We start from the raw sequence: 21,618 nt of genomic DNA, 5'->3' as shown, positions 1-21,618 counted from the left end.
GCGCCCGACAGGGATCCACCCGGCATGCCCACCAGGGGGCGATGCTCTGCCGTGACCAGAGCCATTCTAGCGCCTGAGGCAAAGGCCATGGAGCCATTCTCAGCGCCCTGGCCAACTTTGCTCCAATGGAGCCTTGGCCGCAGGAGGGGAAGAGAGAGAGAGAGAGGAAGGAGAGGGAGAGGGGTGGAGAAGCAGATGGATGCTTCTCCTGTGTGTCCTGGCCGGGAATCAAACCCGGGACTCCTGCACACTAGGCCGACGCTCTACCACTGAGTCAACCGGCCAGGGCCTAGAGTTTTCCTTTTATTTGGTGCAGATTTAACATTTTTATCGTCTTTTGTTGCTTTCCTGTGACTGGTAAAAAATGCACCATGACTTTCCGGACACATTCTATGTGCCTGTTGGGGACCAAAAAACCAACAGGGTTTTCAGAGTTTAGATTTTTGAGGGACAGAGGTGTGGAGAATTGGCTGTAAGCTGACAGTCTGCCCAACCCTCCACCTCACTTGCTTGATTAGGTTGCAAAAGGCTGTTAAGCTGTGGTGCTGGATTGTTTACACTACCCCCATGATCCCCGGAAAGACTGGAGGCAAGTTTCTTCTATCCTTTGTGTGGTGTAAAGTTAAGATGATATGTATGGTGGGGGTTTTCTGCATTCAACACAATTAAGAGTAAAAAGAGGCCCTGGCTGGTTGGCTCAGTGGTAGAGCGTCGGCCTGGCGTGCAGGAGTCCCAGGTTCGATTCCCGGCCAGGGCACACAGGAGAAGCGGCCATCTGATTCTCCACCCCTCCCCCTCTCCTTCCTCTCTGTCTCTCTCTTCCCCTCCCGCAGCCAAGGCTCCATTGGAGCAAAGATGGCCCGGGCACTGGGGATGGTTCTGTGGCCTCTGCCTCAGGCGCTAGAATGACTCTGGATGCAACAGAGCGACGCCCCAGATGGGCAGAGCATCGCCTCCTGGTGGGCGTGCCAGGTGGATCCCGGTTGGGTGCAAGTGGGAGTCTGTCTGACAGCCTCCCCGTTTCCAGCTTCGGAAAAATGAAAAAAAAAAAAGAGTAAAAAGAGAGAAATTCTTCAATGTATTGATGAGGAAATGAGAGTTTGCCTTTCAAATATATGCCCAAACATTGAAGAAATCGCTAGGACACATCAGGCTCATGTTTCTCATAAACACAAAAATGAAAACACTGAACACATTCGTGTCGGGACCTGCCGAATTTACTAAATCTTACTAAGAATGTATCTATATATATAAAAAGATAACTTTTTTGACATTTTTTTATTTTTTAATCCCTCTTTTATATGAATTCTAAAAAGCATAACTCAAAAAATGTAACATAAAAAAATTTTTAATGTCAGAATACATTTAATTTTGTCATATTTATTTTGTTTATCATAAACGCATGCTTGGACTTTATATTTTTTTCTTTAATATTTGACTTAATTATTATAACATATTTCTCAGAAATTTGTATATAGTGCACCTTCAATTATTTGTAGTTTTTTAAATGCACCCCGACTTCAAAAAGTTTGAGAACCACTGCCCTAGTGTATAGTAACTATATATAACATATGGTTGATTATACCCTTAAGCTATAAAAAATTAAAATTTCTAAATGTATGTACTTTCAAATTTTGCTGACTTAATTGAGCTGCTAAAGTCATCATACTGGCATTACAAAAAATATTTTAACATACAAGGTATTTAGTTTAAATCATTAGATCAGAAGCCTACCACAGGCAATTTAACAAATCTTTTAACAATTATCTATTGCAGTTTCTTATTTTCACATTTGTCAAGTAAAATTACATTACTCCACAAAAATTCTCAATTACCTTAATAAGGGCTTTTTTGGTCAGTTTCTGGTTAACTTCAGGCTTATTAAGTATGTTCTTTGCTCCATGAGCATAAACCAATGTATTCAGAGTTTCCTGTAATGGAAAGGCCAATTACTAAAGATAATATAAGAAAATAGTTCTGCTACCTAAAATATACTATATAATAACTCATATAGTACATTTAATTAATGATCTGTGGTTATTGTTAATCTGAAAATCTACCCTCTATGACTATACTGTTCAAAACATCCTTATGTTGCCTGACCAGGTGGTGGCGCAGTGGATAGAAGGGCATCGACCTGGGATGCTAAAGACCCAGGTTCAAAACCCCAGCATTGCCAGCTTGAGCATGGGGTCACAGACATGCTGGCTTGAGCCCAAAAGTCACTGGCTTGAGCAAGGGGCCACTGGCTCAGCTGAGCTGCACCACCTGTCAAGACACGTATGAGAAGTAATCAATCAACAACTAAAGTGCCACAACGATGAGATGCTTCTCACCTCTCTCCTTTCCTGTCTCTTTCTCTCTCTCTCTTGCGCGTGCACTTAAAAAAAAATTCTTATCTTTTTTTCCTTTTCTTCAATATTCAGGATCTTTAACTTTATATCTCGATGTAGTAATTTTTTACTTTAGGCTTAAAAACTCTGAATTCAATCAGATGGTGAATAAACAAAATGTCCTATATCCAAACAATAAAATATTATTCATGCACAAAGAGGAATGTAGTAGTGATACAAGCTACAACATGAACACTGAAAACCTGCTAAGTGAGAGAAACAAAAGAACACTTGTATGATTCCATTTATATGAAATGTCCAGAATAAGCAATTCCATAGATTAAAAAAGGCAATTACTAGTTATAGAGGACTAGGAGTGGGGGCCGATGGGGAATGATTGCTTGTGCATTATAGGGATTATTTCTGGGGTGATGAAAATATTTTAAACTTAGATTCTGATGATGGTTGCACACTCCATGAATATAGTAAAATCACTGAATTAACATCTTTAATGGGTGTACTATATGGTATTTGAATTCTATCTCAATAAAAAATATGTTTTAAAGGATAGGGGAGTTACAGACCTTATATAGCTTTTCTAATTCCATTTAAAGTAAATGACTCCAATAAAATAAGGAGTCGATTTTGCCATCTTTGTTGCTTCTTTCGGTTTTCCCACCTGTTCCCACACACCCAACCCCATCTTCACTGTTCTCTAAGCTGTCTCTATAACACTAACATTTCCTTAACTCACTTCTAAGCCCTCAATTAAATCCCTAGACGATGTATCCATACACTAACGATCACAGAAATTTTCTTCAAAGAAATTAAAAACTCTGCCAGGAAGGAAAAAGACAGTTTTTCTACTGGTGTCCTAAATGTGTCCATATGCAATGTCCAGATTCTTTTTCTTATAGTATAGAATTAATAAAGCAAATTAGGTCTGGCCTATGGTGGCACAGTAGATAGAACATCAACCTGGAACACTGAGGTCACTGGTTCAAAACCCTGAGCTTGCCTGGTCAAGGCACATGCAACAAGCAAGCAATGAACAACTGCAATGAAGTACCTATGAGTCAATACTTTTCACGCCAAACCCCTGTGTAAAATTAATAAAATAAAATATTTTTTAAAAAATTAAAAATAAATAAAATAAAGTCACTTAGTGAACTTTGGAAATAATATGATAGCTAAATAAGTATTACAGCCACTATATTTACAGATACTTTTCAAAGGGCTTACCTCAAAATTGACAGATGCAGGAGAAATTGTTGCAATTATAGATGTTCTTGTATGTCCCCCAAGCGAATCCTGGAGGATCCTGGTTAGTTTAGATTCTCGGTAAGGAACATGAGGCGTTCTTTCTACAAGAGCAGTAATAACTCTTCCCAAAGTCAACAGGGACTGGTTGATATTTCCAGCTTCCCGAGCTCTCTTGTCCACTGCTCCAGAACGGCCAATGTTTTCACTTCCTGCAAGATCAACCTTGAATTAAAAAAAAAAGAAAAAAGTTGTCAGTCTATTGGATTTGGATTCAAATACTTTTATTCTCTTATTATATATAACATAGTAAATAGCCAGAAAAACAGTTTCTCGATAATTAACAACCCACTACAAAGCTAATAACTCAGTGACCACAAAAATATTGTCTAGAAATACTAAATTTCAGACTGCTCTATGAGGGAATCGAGAAAGACAGAGCAGACTACTACCAATCTCACTTCTGGGTATACCGCTGAAGGGAATGAAATCAGTATGTCAGAGGGATATCTGCACTGACATGTTCATTGCATTATTCAAAATACCCAAGATATGGAAACAACCTAAGTGTGTCCATGGATGAATAAATAAAGATGTGGTATATACACACAGTGAAATATTATTCAGCCATGAGAAAAGAAAATCTTACAACATAGACGAACTTAGAGGACATTATGCTAAGTGAAACAAGCCAGACAGAGAAAAACAAAAAGACAAATACTGTACGATCTCACATATATGTAGAATCAGGAAAAAAAAGAAAGTCAAACTCATTGAAGCAGAGAGTAGAATAATGGTTATGAGGAGCAGAGACGTGGGGGAGACAGAGAGATTACAAGCCTGCAGTGATGAGTAAGTTCTGAGGATCTGATGCACACTAGTACAGTTAATACTATACTGAAATTTGCTGAGAGTACATCTTAAGCGTTCTCACCAAAGAGAAGTAACTATTTGAGGTACTGGATGTATTAATCTAATTGTGGTAATCATTTTACAAAGTATATGTATAGCAGATAACATTGTACTACTTTAAATAAATAATTTTGTCAATTATATCTCAATAAAGCTGGAGTGAAAAACAAAACAGCCTGACCAGGCGGTGGCGCAGTGGATAGAGCATCAGACTAGGACACAGAGAACCCAGGTTTGAAAACCCAAGGTCGCCAGCTTGAGCATGGGCTCATCAGGCTTGTGCACAGGGTCACTGGCTTGAGTGTGGGATCATAGACATGAACCTATCATCACTGGCTTAAGCAAGGGGTCACTCACTCTGCTGTAGCCCCCCAGTCAAGGCACATATGAGAAAGCAATCAATGAACAACTAAGGTGCTGCAATGAAGAATTGATGTGTCTTATTTCTCTCCCTTCCTGTCTGTCTATCCCTATCTGTCCCTCTCTCTGATTCTGTCTCTGTCAAAAAAAAAAAAAAAAAAAAAGGAAGAGAAACAAAACAAAAAAATCAAACAGTAGTATTAAGGCAGATGCTTACCAAGTTCAACTTTCCGATTTTCACCAGCTCCTCTCCATCAACTGTAGTTTCTTTCATATGTATTGTAACAGAGAAAACTGAGTGGGAACGACTAGAAAACAAGATCAAGTTAGCCAGTCATTATAATGCAAAATATTACTTGCTATATATAAAATAAAAAACAGCCAAGAAAGATCTAAATCCACAAGAGTAAAGAAAGATAATATCTGACAGAAGACATCGATAAAATTTGGGAAGATAGAGGGTAGATAAAACAACGATTAGGTTTTTGCTTCCTTGTACCTACTGCCAGTAGAATTCAATAAGAAACTACCTGAAAAGACTTGGGTTTAGAATCCTCAGGCACGTATGAAAGCTGGAAGTGGGGTAGGGGTGGAAAAGTTGCCTGGTGTGCTAGAGGGGGGGGCTTACAATCAATCTTCCATTTGTAAGAACCATCTGAAATACGTCATTATCATAAATTGTCTTTCTACATTAAAATGAAGCCATTTGAGCCCTGGTAGGGTAACTCAGTTGGTTGGAGCATCACCCCAAAATGCCAAGGTTGCAGGTTCAATTCCCAGTTGGGGCACATAAAGGAATCAACCAATGAATGCACCTGACCAGGCGGTGGCACAGTGGTTAGAGCGTCGGACTGGGATGCGGAAGGACCCAGGTTCGAGACCCCGAGTTGCCAGTTTGAGCGCGGGCTCATCTGGTTTGAGCAAAAGCTCACTAGCTTGGACCCAAGGTCGCTGGTTTGAGCAAGGGGTTACTTCGGTCTGCTGAAGGCCCACGGTCAAGGCACATATGAGAAAGCAATCAATGAACAACTAAGGTGTCGCAACAAAAAACTGATGTTTGATGCTTCTCATTGGTCCGGTCTGTCTGTCCCTATCTATCCCTCTCTCTGACTCTCTCTCTGTCTCTGTAAAACACACACACATACACACACAAAAAAAACAATGAATGCATGAGTATGTGGATCTACAAATAGATGTTTCTATCTCCCTCTCTCTCTCTCATACTCTATAAAATCAGTAAATTTTTAAATAAATAAAACGAAGCCCTTTGAAAAGAAATCATGTTGTACAACTTAAATATACAGTTTTGTTAATCATACCTAAAGAAAGCTAAAAAAAATAAAGTCTTTTGATTTTCTTCTAATCCTCACTCAAACCAAGGATTTTCAAACTATATTCTAAGTTTACACAGGGCCTTCAGAAAAATGCTCAGAGTAAACCTTAAGGCTCAGATAAGCCTCTGAGAATTCCACCCCTAAGTCAACTATAGCCGCCATACTTTAATCTGGCTCACATGTACAGTTTCATTTGAGGGGGAAAATCTACATAAAAAATATAAAATTAAAAAAAAAAAAGAAGTTTAATACTTCTACTCTAGTTCAACTTGTCTTTGCTCTCCTTTTAGCTTTCTTCTCACATTGGTGCTTCCCTATAAATCTCAAACCAATTACCAAAACACACAGTCTAGCATAAAATCTAGGTATGTGATTCGCATATTTTGACCTACCCCAATTTGACTTCTCCCAAGTTCATAATTTTTTTTTGTAATTCATCTTATGAAGAGAATAGAGCAGGTAGGAGACAACAGCTCTCTTACCTAGAGTATGCATTCATTAATGTTGCTGCAGTTTTCCTTTTTGCTGCTCCCTTCTCCAAAATTTGATAAACTTCATCTTTGTTGTGTACTGTAATTTCTTCTAAACCTTTGATTATCACTCCCCTCTGACCAAATATAAAAAAAAAAGCACATATTAAATTGGTTCACACATACACACGCCACTAAATTTGCAGATATTTCATTCTCAAAGCTGAGTTACCTTGTTTCGGGGATCATCAAACATCTGTAGTCTCTCAGAAACATCAGACGATGGACTAAGGAGATCAAAAAGTTCTTCATTATAGATCTCCAACAGAGACACTTTGACTGAAAATTCAGTACCACTATCAGTAAGTTTCTCAAAAATTTGATGAAGAGTACGTGGAATTATACCAGCCAAAGGATCCTGAAATTGTAATATTAATTAGAAATAAAATAAAGGAAAAACGGCATTTACTGTGGCAAACAAAATACATGTTTCAAGGGCCTCCTTTATAGTATATGTAAATAGAAGTATTTCAAAACAGAAAAATAACCTAATGTTAGAGAAGCCAAGTCATTTACAACAGTCTATTAAACAGTAATTATTCTTCATAAATTCCACTAATCTGCCATGCCTGCCAGACACTTAATGCCTGAGCACTGCACAAAACCCAACTGAACTAAGCTACTTAAAAAGTCAATTAAAAAAAAAAGTCAAGTTCAATTATCCTTTCTAACTTTTCTCATGAGCACATAATACCACCATTTTAACCAGAAAAATTGCCCATTAAAAGTACCTATATTCCCTAACTCTGACATAAAACATGACTGTTTCTCAAATACGTAACTATCCTTAATAAAACTGTTGTGAATCTCTAAATTTTGAAATTGTGCCTTAAGTCTATTCCATATCTCCTACAATTGCAATTCCATTACTTTATTACCCATGCAAAAGTTAATGCTTCAACTATGTAACCTCTAGAAAAAAAGAATCTACCTAGCCCTGGCCAGTTGGCTCAGTGGTAGAGCATTGGCCTGGCGTGCAGGGGTTCCGGGTTCGATTCCCGGCCAGGGCACGTAGGAGAGGCGCCCATCTGCTTCTCCACCCCTCCCCCTCTCCTTCCTCTCTGTCTGTCTCTTCCCCTCCCGCAGCCGAGGCTCCATTGGAGCAAAGATGGCCCGGGCACTGGGGATGGCTCCTTGGCCTCTGCCCCAGGCGCTAGAGTGGCTCTGGTCGTGACAGAGTGATGCCCCAGAGGGGCAGAGCATCGCCCCCTGGTGGGCATGCCGGGTAGATCCCGGTCGGGAGCATGCAGAAGTCTGTCTGACTGTCTATCCCTGTTTCCAGCTTCAGAAAAATACAAAAAAAAAAAAGAATCTACCTAAACATTAATTATTTGAAAATTAACTTAGTCATTAAATTCATTGAAACATTTGGTGAAAATCTTTGTAAAATGTACTATTTGCTCTCTACAATAGCCAACAATACAGTGACCTTAATTTCTTGAACACTTAATGAAGTCCCATACTGCCCCTTGCTATGCTAACTTTATGAGATTCAGTCCCTCATTGCAAAGTCTTCACCATCAAGCCCCACTCACATTCCATTTTCCACAATCTGTTCCAACTATTCTGTCCCCAGTATACCCTTCACCCATCCAAGTACTAACCAGGCCTGACTCTGCTTAGCTTCCAAGATCATATGAGATCAGGCACATTCAGGGTGGTATAGCCATAGACAACACCCCTCTCTTATCAGTTAACTGTACCATAGGTATCAGTTCAATCTCTCCCAGTGAGACTGTTTCTTAAACAGAAGCCATACCATATACCAGAACTTTAATTTTTCTATAGTAGTAGTTAATCCTAAATTCCTGTTTAACATGGGTATACTTTTCTATTTCAAGACGAAGTCCTTCAAGTTTTATTCAGTTATATTTCAGCCACTTTAGAGAGAAAAGTCTATTATAAGCAACAAATACCTCCTCCCAAGTATACTCTTCATTAGGTGACCTTTCGCCTTCCATTGTAAAGGTTTTTCCAGTGCCAGTTTGGCCATATCTGTAAAGATTAACAAAAATGATAAATAAAAAACAAACATATACATCTAAACCTTTCATCAATTTGAAAAATGTTTTACTCACGCAAAAATAGTGCAATTATAGCCCATAATAACTTCATCCAAAATTGGACAAACAACACTTCGATAAACTTCTATTTGTTTAGTAGATGCTCCAAATACCTATCAAAAAAAGAAAAACGATCAAAGCATTTCAAGAAAAAAATTTGATGCCTGAACTGTGGTGGCGCAGTGGATAAAGCATCAACCTGGAAATGCTGAGGTCGCCGGTTCAAAACCCTGGGCTTGCCTGGTCAAGGCACATATGGGAGTTGATGCTTCCAGCTCCTCCCCCCTTCTCTCTCTCTGTTTCTCTCTCTCCCTCTCTCTCTCCTCTCCAAAAATGAATAAATAAAATTAAAAAAAAAAAGAAAAAAAAAAAAAGAAACCCAAAACAAATAAAAAACTCAATAAATAAAATTCTTTAAAAAAAAAAAAAGAAAAAGAAAAAAATTTGAAATTACCCACTCTAGCGGCCCTGGCCAGTTGGCTCAGTGGTAGAGTGTCGGCCCGGTGTATGGAAGTCCTGGGTACGATTCCCAGCCAGGGCACACAGGAGAGGCACCCATCTGCTTCTCCACCCCTCCCCCTCTCCTTCCTCTCTGTCACTCTCTTTCTCTCCTGCAGCCAGGGCTCCATTGGAGCAGGGTTGGCCCAGGCACTGAGGATAGCTCCCTGACCTCAGGTGCTAGAATGGCTCTGGTTGCAACGGAGCAACGCCCCAGATGGGCAGAGCTTTCCCCTGGTGGGCTTGCCGGGTGGATCCCAGACCAGTGCATGCAAGACTCTGTCTCTCTGCTTCCCTGCTTCTCACTTCAGAAAAATACAAAACAAACAAACAAACAAAAAACAACTAAAGGTACCCACTCTAATAATTTTATTTTTAATATATTAACTCATTCAGCCTGCTAGAAACCCTTGCCAACTCAGAGTCAACTGGAATCTGTTATTGTATACTATAAATCAGAGGAAATATGAATACTAGGATAACTTTACATTAGTGAATAATAGAGAAGTAGCAGCATTTTAAGTAAGTACCATATCAAAAGTAAATGTTTTCCTTGAGCTCTTGTCAGCCAATCCTCCAGTCCGTACACTAACTTCTTTTTTCACACGATCACACTCTACTACAGAATGGGCATTTGCTTTCCGCTCTGTCAAATTAAGTGGTCTATAAAAAGAAATATATAATGTTATTCAAGAACTCTTAGTTATCACATTACTGATAACATTTTCATTAATACCTTAGACAAAGAACAATGTGACATTTTGACTACATTGCTGGTGATAGGGAATATATGATATTACTAAAGGAAACAAAATTTTAAGGGTTTCAAGTCCCAGATATAAAATTAGTTTTTTAACTTTCAAAGATATGTAAAACATTACAATTCTGACAGTTTCTTGGAGTACATGCTAAAAGAACTAACTTGTAAAAGATGCCAAACTTTTTCAATATTCTAGAATCTGATCAAGTTAAGTTATGATGTAGTAGAAAGAACAAGCCAAATTTGTGTTCAAAATACAAATCTGGCAAAGGATAACTGGCACAAAATAAAAAATAGCTACAAATAATGACTAATATATAGAGTACTTACTATGTGCCAGGTACTCATTGTAAGTGCTTTTCATATATTAAGGGGTTTTTTTAAAGTTTATTTTTAAAATTTTTTCTTTACAGGGACAGAGAGAGAGAGTCAGAGAGAGGGATAGCTAGAGACAGATAGACAGGAACGGAGAGAGATGAGAAGCATCAATCATCAGTTTTTCGTTGCAACAACTTAGTTGTTCATTGATTGCTTTCTCATATGTGCCTTGACCGCAGGCCTTCAGCAGACCGAGTAATCCCTTGCTTGAGCCAGCGACCTTTGGTCTAAGCTGGTGGGCATTTTTTATTTTGCTCAAGCCAGATGAGCCCATGCTCAAACTGGCAACCTCAGGGTCTCGAACCTGGGTCCTCAGCATCCCAGTCCAACGCTTTATCCACTGCACCACCACCTGGTCAGGCACTTTTCATATATTAACTCAGTTTATCCTCACAACACTGTGAGGTTTAGTGAAGAATAGTGAGATAAAACAAATGATTATAAGAGAGGTGATGTTTTTAAAAGTGTATGTTAAGGGTACTGTTAGGAACATATAGCAAAGATTTAATGTGGTCCTGATTGGGTCAGAGCGAGATGGAAGAGGCCTGGGTGATGGCAAAGACTTCCTGAGGAAGTAATCCTCTAAGCTAAAATCCTCCTTAGGCATTTCAATACAGTGAGAACTCTGACCTAGTATGCTCAGGCAATAGAGCACTTTGTGACTATTTCCTCGTTTGAAAAGTGGGGCTAGCCTGACCAGGCGGTGACGCAGTGGATAGAGCGTCGGACTGGGATGCGGAGGACCCAGGTTCGAGACCCCGAGGTCACCAGCTTGAGCGCGGGCTCATCTGGTTTAAGCAAAAGCTCACCAGCTTGGACCCAAGGTCGCTGGCTCGAGCAAGGGGTTACTCGATCTGCTGTAGCCCCATGGTCAAGGCACATATGAGAAAGCAATCAATGAGCAACTAAGGTGTCACAACGAAAAACTGATGATTGGTGCTTCTCATCTCTCTCCGTTCCTGTCTGTCCCTCTCTCTCTCTCTCTGTCCTTGTAAAAAATAAAAAAAACAAAACAAAACAAAAAGGAAAGTGGGACTAATGATATTGGCAATCATTATAGTACTAACCAGCCAGCAGTGTAGGGAAAGAAATGCTGTTTAGATCACTGGTTCCCCAGTGTCTGCTACTATGCTTAGCACCCAGTAGGCTCTCCAATACCCGTTAAACTACACTGCTTAAAAGACGTCACCCTAATTAAGCAAAATATATCTATATATATAAACATGTACACAGACAACAGTGTGGTGATAGCCAGAGGGAAAGGGTGGGGGGAAGTAGGTGGAGGTGGGCAACACAGGGGGAAATGGAGACAAAAGAGACATTGCTGGGGGTGGTGGGCACATGATGCAGTATACAGATGATGTATTCCTGAGTGGCACACCTGAACCTGTACCCCAATAAATTCAATTGAAAAAAATAATATCAAAAACTAATAAAATACGCCTGACGTATGATGGTGCAGTAGATAAAGTGTCAACCATTTAGAATGCTGAGGTCTCAGGTTCACAACCCCGGGCTTGCCCAGGCAAGGCAAATATCAGAAGCAACTACAAATTGATGATTCCCGGTCCTCTCTCCTCACGTTTCTCTCTCTCTACTCTCTATAAAAAAAATTAAAAAAAAAAAAAATAAGGTAAAATAAAATAGATGTCATCCTAAGGGGAATGATGGGAAAGCTAAAAAACAAAAACAAAAAACCACAGTCCATATAGTAGCATCCATAAGATATTTACCGTATTTCCCATGTATAAGATGCCCCATATATAAGACGCACCTTAATTTTGGGGCCCAAAATTTGAAAAAAATGCATTCCATAAAGTTATTGAACTCTTTCTTATTCATAAAATTCATACAACTCATCACTGTCAAAACTCCCATTCATTAGCTTGTCCTCATCTGTGTCTGATGAGAATCACTGTCTTCACATATTGCTTCGTCCTCAGTTCCATCTATGGCATTTGAAATGCCTCACCCACTGTATAAGACGCAATCAGTTTTTAGACCCCAAATTTTTCAAAAAAGGGTGTGTCTTATACAGGGGGAAATACAGTAAATACAGTACCTAACACACATCTGGGCCAAAGGGAGAGATGTATGCTTGACCTGAGTTCCTTTTTCCCAATGAGTATCACATATTATGAAAGGATATGCCAAACAGAAATTATCTTTCCCCTAATCAATAGACAAACCAAGTAGCTATTTATTTTAAGAAGAATACCTCTATGTACTCTGATATGCTCACCTCCCTAGCATATTTTTAACTGGTCAGAAGACCACATTTGTGATCCCAGGAAGTTTAATTCAGCAAATCCCAAGTAAAATCTGGTCATGATGTCATTTGTCAAATATGCTGAAACCTAAACGATGCATGTCATTCACAGCATGCATTACTAGAAGTCCAACAAAACTGAGTCAAGACCCACATACACAGAGGTAGGCCAAGAGGATCTAGTAGAGTGAATTTTCCTGTGCTTACAGCTTTTCCAATCAGTATTCTTAGCATCCCTAAACTAATCTCTTGCCTGGATGTGTGGTTAAGTTACCAAATGAGCCCTGGCCAGTTGGCTCAGCGGTAGAGCGTCAGCCTGGTGTGCAGAGGTCCCAGGTTCGATTCTCGGCCAGGGCACACAGGAGAGGCGCCCATCTGCTTCTCCACCCCTTCCCCTCTCCTTCCTCTTTGTCTCTCTCTTCCCCTCCCACAGCCAAGGCTCCACTGGAGCAAAGTTTGCCCGGGCGCTGGGGATGGCTCTGTGGCCTCTGCCTCAGGCGCTAGAGTGGGCAGAGCATCACCCCCTGGTGGGCGTGCTGGGTGGATCCCAGTCGGGTGCATGAGGGAGTCTGTCTGACTGCCTCACGGTTTCCAGCTTCAGAAAAATACAAAAAATAAAAAATAAAAAAATTAGATATTGGGTGTTTAATGGTGGAGGCAGCAGCAGTGCACTGGCAAATTCATTCCACCACTTAAAACCCCAAACAATGGGCCACATAATGTCTTACTGACTTCAGGTAAAAGATGTCCAGCAAAACAACAGCAGGCACCCAGAACATAGCCCAGGCAATAACGGGCAGCAGTTATGATGAGAAGCCTCCAGAGGCCTGACCAAGTGGTGACACGGTGGATAGAGCATCGACCTGGTACACTGAGGACCCAGGTTCAAAACCCCGAAGTCGCCAGCGTGAGCATGGGAACATCTGGCTTTAGTGTGAGATCACAGACATGACCTTAAGGTCACTAGCTTGAGCTGAAAGGTCATTTACTTGAGCAAGGGGTCACTGGTTCAGCCAGAGCCCCTCAGTCAAGGCATGTATGAGAAGCAATGAATGAAGAACTAAAGTGCGCAAATTGATGCTTCTCATCTCTCTCCCTATCTCTGTCTCCCTCAGGTACAAAACAAAACAAAAAAAAGCCTCCAGTACTCCACTGAAAAAATCAAGGTTTCAGCACCATGGACCCAATGTCCTACTGTGAGGAGTATGCCAGGAGTGAATTGTTGCTGATAGGATATAAACTTCAGAAAACCTTTCCACCTGGAGGTGGTGGCGGTAGAGCGATAGAGCATCGGACTGGGATGTGGAGGACCCAGGTTCGAGAGCCCGAGGTCACCAGCTTGAGCGTGGGCTCATCTGGTTAGAGCAAGGCTCACCAGCTTGAGCCCAAGGTCGCTGGCTCCAGCAAGAGGTCACTCGGTCTGCTGTAGCCCCCGGTCAAGGCACATTGGAGAAATCAATCAATGAACAACTAAAGTGCTGCAACGAAGAATTGATGTTTCTCATCTCTCTCCCTTCCTGTCTGTCTGTCCCTATCTGTCCCTCTCTCTGTCTCTGCCACACACAAAAAAGAAAATCTTTCCAAGGATTTAAAAAAAAAACAACAGTATCTTCTTAACAAAGAAAATTATAAGCAGCTCCTCGAAGTGATTTACCTTTAGCTTATTTGCAACCACTGCTAACTTAGAATAATGAACCTAAAGTCTCTATTCCAAACTATGTCCAAGTTTTCCTTTCTCAAAAAATATCCTTTGCTGATTTAATACAGAATCACAAGTTTGTTCTCCATTTGGTAACTGGTGTCATACTGGGTTACTGTTTAAGGAAAGTTGGTCTGGCCCTTTTTAAAAATACAATTATATAAAATATATGACTGTTTCAGATATGTTAAGACCTAAACTGCCTAAGTACCTGTTTAGATTAAAATGCCAAAAATAACCTAAATCCAAAAGGGTTTGTGACAACCTGTAGAGTATACCACAGAAAGAGGTGTTTTGTGCATGTGTGTGTGTTTGTATCACAGCCATTTCCATTTTTAAAATTTCTCTCCCTGCCTGACCAGGAGGTGGCCCAGAGGACCCAAGTTTGAAAACCCCAGGTTGCTAGCTTGAGTGCAGGCTCATCCAGTTTGAGTGTGAGCTCACCAGCTTGAGTGCCGGGTCGCCGGCTTGAGCATAGGATCATAGATACGACCCCATGGTCACTGCCTTCAGGCCAAAGGTCGCTGGCTTAAAGCCCAAGGTCTCTGGCTTGAGCAATGGGTCACTCAGTCTGCTGTAGCCCTCCACCCCTCCCTCAAGGAACATATGAGAAAGCAATCAATGAACAACTAAGGTGCTGTAATAAAGAATTCATGCTTCTCATCTCTTTCCCTTCCTGTCTGTCCCTATCTGTTCCTCTGTCTCTATCTCTGTCATAAAAAATAAAAAAAAAATACTCTCCCTACCATCAGCTTCTCAACTCTAGAAGTTGTATCTTTATCTTGAGCTACGTATAGGTAAAATAATAACTTCTCGCCTGACCAGGTGGTGGCGCAGTGGATGGAGCATTGGACTGGGATGCGGAGGACCCAGGTTCGAGACCCCGAGGTCGCCAGCTTGAGCGCGGGCTCATCTGGTTTTAGCAAGGCTCACCAGCTTGGACCCAAGGTTGCTGGCTCGAGCAAGGGGTTACTCGGTCTGCTGAAGGCCTGTGGTCAAGGCACATAAGATAAAGCAATCAATGAACAACTAAGGGGTCGCAACGAAAAACTGATGATTGATGCTTCTCATCCTCCGTTCCTGTCTGTCTGTCCCTATCTATCCCTTTCTCTGACTCTCTCTGTAAAAATAAAAATAATAATAATAATAACTTCTCTTCATATAGTTATTATACAAGTAAAGAACATCCTAAACACTGATTCACTGTAATGAAGTAGTGAAGTCATATTTCCTCTCCTGAAATCTTGCTGACTTCTTAGGCTACAATAAACTATGCAAATTAATTCTTTTGTGTGTGTATGTGACAGAGACACAGAGAGAGAGAGAGAGAGAGAGAGAGAGAGAGAGAGAGAAATGACTGCTTAATTTCTAATCTGGGTGATGGATATACAGATGTCTGTTACATTGTTCTTTATATAACTTTTTATAGGGTTGACATATTTTGTAACAAAGAATAAATTAAGTAAAACCACACAAAATGTAATATTGCATGGCTTTTTTAAAATTATTTATTCATTTTAGAGAGAGGGGGGAGAGAGAGAGAAGGGGGAGGAACAGGAAGCATCAACTCCCATATGTGCCTTGACCAGGCAAGCCAGGGTTTCAAATCGGCGACCTCAGCGTTCCAGGTCAACACTTTATCCACTGTGCCACCACAGGTCAGGCTGGTTTTATTAATTGATCAAAATAATCTATAAATTTGCACTTTTAAAAGGCTATTGATTTTTTTTAAAACTTCAAAACAAACAAATATTGCCTGACCTGCGGTGGCTCAGTGTATAAAGCGTTGACCTGGAACACTGAGGTTGCTGATTTGAAACCCTGGCTTCCCTGGTCACGGCACATATGGGAGTTGATACTTCCTGCTCCTCCCTCCTTTCTCTCTCTCCTAAAATGAATAAAAAAATCTTCTTTTTTTTTTTTTGTATTTTTCCGAAGTTGGAAACGGGGAGGCACTCAGACAGACTCCCGCATGCGCCAGACCGGGATCCACCTGGCACGCCCACCAGGGGGTGATGCTCTGCCCATCTGGGACATTGCTCTGTTGCAACCAGAGCCATTCTAGAGCCTGAGGCAGAGCCCATGAGCCATCCCCAGCGCCCAGGCCAACTTTGCTCCAATGGAGCCTTGGCTGTGGGAGGGGAAGAGAGAGACAGAGAGGAAGGAGAGGGGAAGGGGTGGAGAAGCAGATGGGCGCTTCTCCTGTGTGCCCTGGCCAGGAATTGAACCCGGGACAACTGCACACCAGGCTGACGCTCTACCACTGAGTCAATCAGCCAGGGAGAATAAAAAAATCTTTAAAAAATAAAACAAAACAAACAAAAAACCCCACAAATATTAACAGAAGCCCTAGAATGCAAGAGGTAATTAGCTAGACTTAAGATTACTACTAAATTTCTTCTTTGGCACTTGGTTTAAAAAGCTAGCTACTGCCTTTGATATCTGCAATTAAGTCACCAAAAGTGACTACACAATAACCTTAGAAAGTTTGTTGACACATTTTAAAAATATTTTAATTTTAGAATTAAATACTAAAAGAATACTTTTGGCTTTACAGAACATTTGATGACAGCTGGTAGAGTTTTTAAAACAGCAACAAAGAGACACACAAAACACATTCACCAGTAAACTCTGGAGGGCCTCTAACAAGCTAAATAAATCACCTTCAAATTAAGCAACAGGAACAAGTATGGTCTTCATATACTAATTTTAAAACTGGGAAGTTAGCCTGACCTGCGTTGACACAGTGAGTAAAGTGTCGACCTGAAACACTGAGGTCGCAGGTTCGAAACTCCGGGCTTGCTAGGTCAAGGCACATATGGGGGTTGATACTTTCTGCTCCTTACCCCTTTCTCTTTCTCTGTCTGTCTGTCTCTCTCTCTCTGCCCCTCTCTCTAAAAATGAATAAATAGCCTGACCTGGTGGTGGCGCAGTGGATAGAGCATCGGACTGGGATGCAGAAGGACCCAGGTTCAAAGACCCCGAGGTCGCCAGCTTGAGTGCGGGCTCATCTGGTTTGAGCGAGGCTCACCAGCTTGGACCCAAGGTCGCTGGCTCCAGCAAGGGGTTACTCGGTCTGCTGAAGGCCCATGGTCAAGGCACATGTGAGAAAGCAATCAATGAACAACTAAGGTGTTGCAACGCGCAATGAAAAAACTAATAATTGATGTTTCTCATCTCTCTCCGTTCCTGTCTGTCTGTCCCTGTCTATCCCTCTCTCTGACTCACTCTCTGTCTCTGTAAAAAATAAATAAATAAAATTAAAAAAAAAATGAATAAATAAAATCTAAAAAACAAAAATAAAAAAAAGGGAAGTTATTTGAAGAAAAACAAAATAAAAAACAAAAACAGCCGGCCTGACCTGTGGTGGTACACCAGGTAAAGCATTGACCTGGAATGCTGAGGTTGCTGGTTCGAAACCCCAGGCTTTATGGCACATATGGGAGTTGATGCTTCCTGCTCCTCCCTCTGTTCTCTCTATCTCTTTCCTCTCTCTCTCTCCTCTCTCTCTAATAAAAATGAATAAATAAAAAAATAAAATCAATAAATATTTAAAAAAAAAAAAAAAAAAAAAAAAAACAACTGGGAAGTTATTTGGAAATCAGTGAGAGGAGATTTGAACGCCTGCATCCAATCACCCTGAAAAAGCTGTCTCCTTTGTTCTAGGGGAGACCAAGTTGCAGCACAATAAGATGGTTATACTGGTTTAAGTAGTCTCTTTGAACTTTTAAAAACAAACTCACTCTATAACTTAATTTTTAAAATTTAAACACAGTGATGTTTACTTGTTCCGTAGGGATTGAAAAAATATTGCATCTAGAAAAAACGGATGACTAATTACGTTTTAAGAGTTGATGGAGAGTAGGGTAATCCCAATCTTAGTGCTAAAACATCTGCAAAGTGGGCATGCAGTCTTATTTCCAAACTAACAAACTGCAAGAAATGGCATACAAAAGTAACACCTAAGTCTCTGTCTATGTTACTTTTTTAAAAAGAACATAATTTTTTTTTTCACAAAAGCAAAATCTCTATTAGTTTCAATTCTTGTATATCCTCAATGAGGTACATATTACATGAAAAAAATCTCCAACTTTATATTTAGAACTTTATTTTTTTAAGGTACTAATTATAACTAGCTTGAATATAAGACCATGTAATATTGGATTGGAAGTTTTATATTATACTACACTGGTAAAAGCAGTAGGAGAAATAAATAACATTCTATGTTCTGTGATACTATTTGTCATTGTTAATTTTTTTTTAAAAGAACATAATTTTAAAGAACAGTAATCAAATTCTACTGAATACAGCAGTTTAAACTATTATCTCTGACACAAATATTTTAAATTTGCAACATCAAAATATGCTTTTTGGGCCTGACCAGGCAGTGGCGTAGTGGATAGAGCGTCAGACTGGGATGTGGAGGACCCAGGTTCCAGACCCCGAGGTTGCCAGCTTGAGTGCAGGCTCATCTGGTTTGAGCAAAGCTCGCCTGCTTGGACCCAAGGTCGCTGGCTCGAGCAAGGGGTTACTCGGTCTGCTGTAGCCCTATGGTCAAGGCACATACGAGAAAGCAGTCAATGAACAACTAAGGTGTCGCAATGAAAAACTGATGATTGATGCTTCTCATCTGCCCCCATTCCTGTCTGTCTGTCCCTATCTATCCCTCTCTCTGACTCTTTCTCTGCCCCTGTAAAAATAAATAAATAGAAAAAAAAAACTTTCAAAAAAAAAGAAAAAAACTTTCCCTTTGAAATCCCAGCGCACTGCACCCCTTCTCCTTTGTCTAAAATGGCATTATTAAACCGTAAATGCCCTATGCGTCTTGAGGTCTGTCTTATGGCATCCCTACATGTACATCCATAATAAATTGTGGACATTCTCTCCTGTTAATCGGTCTCATGTTAATAGCCTAGTTAGAAGAATTTAGAAGGTGGAAAGAAAAAAAAAAGTTTTTGCACCCAAACATATCCGTTCTTCTGAAAAAGGCACTAACTTACTCCTCGCAGCAACAAACTGTCATTTCATCCCATGGAATGCGACGGACTATGAAACAGAAAGGTTTGGTCCCCTCAGAAATTACAAACAAAATCACTCTCCTCCGACCGCGCAGGACGGAGCCCAGCAGCAAAGCCCAGCGCTCCGAATGACCCTACCTGCATCTCACCACCACCTGGATGTTCTTCCCTTTTTCGTCTTTCTTCTTCGAGGAGGAATTTCCCTGGGACGCCATGACGGAACCCTGCGGAAAACAAGGCCTGACACCGATCTAGGCGCCTGGCGGGGGAAACCGACAGAAGCAGCTGAGTGTCCCCGTTCTCCACTAGGCACTCGGATTGGCCGAAGAGTCTCACTCGCTCCAGCCAGAGCGGTCAACCCACCAATCTAGCTTCCGCCAGCCGGCCAAAGAACCGAACAACAACTCGTCGCCTCAATTTGAAAAAGGAGCCCAATCGCCTGGCCAATTGCAGCGCGAGCGCACAAAGCACCATGGGATGCGCTGTCGTCACCATAGCCCCGCCCCCGGGGCGTGGCCGGCGGGAAAGTAATAAACTGGTCCGTCTGTCCTGGACTGGAGCTGGTTAATCCAAAGGCACACACACGGAGTGTAAACAGTGCGATACTTCAACGCGACGAGGCTCAAATTACATAACATCCCTAACCCAAAATTTGCTCAGCTGTAAAATGAAAATAATAGCAATCATTTCGGAGGGCTGTGTGAGAATTAATGAGCCAACACGGGTAAAATAACTTAGATTATTGTTAAACAATTGTGTGCCCTGGCCGGCTAGCTCAGTTGGTTGGAGCATTGCCCCAGTACGACAAGACTGCAGGTTCGCTCCGGTCCGGGCACATACAGGAACAGATTGGTGTTCCTATCTCTCTCTCCCTCTCTCGCTAGAATCAATTTTTAAAAGACTCGTGAGAGGGTGCTATGGGAGAACAGAAGAGAGAGGTCCAAACAAGCCCCTGTCTCGGAGGCAGCATCCAAGACTCTGAATGTATCCTTTAACTGATGAGAAGTCATCGCTATTGCAAAATAATTCCAAGCATGAAAGTAAGATCAGATTTGCGCTTTCGGACAACGGTTTCGCAGTCACTAATGCAAGAAGCTCAGGGCGCGCTTTGCTTCAAGTACCCTGGCAGCACCCAGTGATCGGCTGAGGTGGTTGAGCAAACGTCCGAGAGGCTCAGCCTACAAATCCCAGCAGGCAGCGCTCGCTGGCTCGCCTCCACGCTTACGGACCTCCGGCTTTCCTCTGTGTACCAGGGGCGGCTAGGCAGCGTTTAAGGTAATTCAACAGCTTAGACGTGTGTACTAGTACCGGGCATAGTGAGTCATGGGTTTTGCCATAGTCAATTCTAGAAGCTGTACTTCTGGGCTACCCTTAGCCCACAGGAACCTAGATGTCATCTTAGTTCCTTAAGTTAACCGCCAGGTGGAGTGGAAAACTCTCAGATTCCTCCGAGAAAAACCTCTAAACTTAAGGTTCGATTGCTGATCAAAGGAGATGCTGCATAGTCAGATATCTACTGATTTCTCTTAGAACGCTCATCGGCATCTCAAAAATGGAACTATCTGTAGCGGGATTCTTTATGAGAGAGACAGATAGGGACAGACAGGAAGGGAGAGAGATGAGAAGCATCAATTCTTCATTGCAGCTCCTTAGTTATTCATTGACTGCTTTCTCATATGTGCCTTGAGAGGGGGGCTATAGCAGAGCAAGTGACCTCTTGCTTAAATCAGCGACCTTTGGGCTCAAGCCAGCGACCTTGGAGTCATGCCTATGATCCCACATTCAAGCCAGCGACGCTGCACTCAAGCTGGTGACCTCGGGTTTCGAACCTGGGTCCTCTGTGTCCCAGTCCGACGCTTTATTCACTGTACCACTGCCTGTTAGGCTAGCTTTAAATATATATATATATTTATATTTATATATAATGTTAAGACCTGGCCAGGTAGTTCAGTTGGTTGGAGCAATAAACCTTGAAAAGATTATGCTAAGTGAAAAAGAAGTCAGAAACAAAAGACCAGATGTTGTATGATTCCATTTGCAGGAAAATCCACAGAAACAAAAGGTAAATTAATGATTACCAGGGTCTGGAGAAGGAGGACATGCGGGGAGAGGGTTAATGCTGATGAGGTTTCTAGGATGATTAAAATGTTCTGGAATTAGTGGTGACGATTGTGCAACCTTGTGAATATAATAGAATAGACACT

The 21,618-nt window shown here is 41.3% G+C and overlaps 1 protein-coding gene across 2 annotated transcripts in view; it reads right to left on the bottom strand.

Moving 5' to 3' along the window:
- The window catches only part of KIF11 (kinesin family member 11), a 59,096-nt gene extending 39,277 nt beyond the window's left edge, over window positions 1-19,819 (bottom strand). For both annotated transcript variants that reach the window (XM_066239729.1, XM_066239730.1), the window contains exons 1-9: window positions 19,553-19,819; window positions 9,821-9,953; window positions 8,808-8,905; window positions 8,646-8,724; window positions 6,902-7,087; window positions 6,682-6,806; window positions 5,083-5,173; window positions 3,576-3,818; window positions 1,836-1,931 (exon numbers count right to left, since the gene is read on the bottom strand). In XM_066239729.1, coding sequence (XP_066095826.1) covers window positions 1,836-1,931; window positions 3,576-3,818; window positions 5,083-5,173; window positions 6,682-6,806; window positions 6,902-7,087; window positions 8,646-8,724; window positions 8,808-8,905; window positions 9,821-9,953; window positions 19,553-19,629 — 1,128 coding nt within the window. In that variant the 5' untranslated portion in view covers window positions 19,630-19,819. The remainder of the gene's footprint in view (window positions 1-1,835; window positions 1,932-3,575; window positions 3,819-5,082; window positions 5,174-6,681; window positions 6,807-6,901; window positions 7,088-8,645; window positions 8,725-8,807; window positions 8,906-9,820; window positions 9,954-19,552) is intronic.
- Between the last annotated feature and the right edge of the window lie 1,799 nt (window positions 19,820-21,618).

The sequence above is a fragment of the Saccopteryx bilineata genome, chromosome 7, assembly GCF_036850765.1.
Source record: "Saccopteryx bilineata isolate mSacBil1 chromosome 7, mSacBil1_pri_phased_curated, whole genome shotgun sequence".
NCBI classification, from domain to species: Eukaryota; Metazoa; Chordata; class Mammalia; order Chiroptera; family Emballonuridae; genus Saccopteryx; species Saccopteryx bilineata.
The sequence above is the reverse complement of the archived record's forward strand: the minus strand, read 5'-3'. Positions and strand labels throughout refer to the sequence as shown.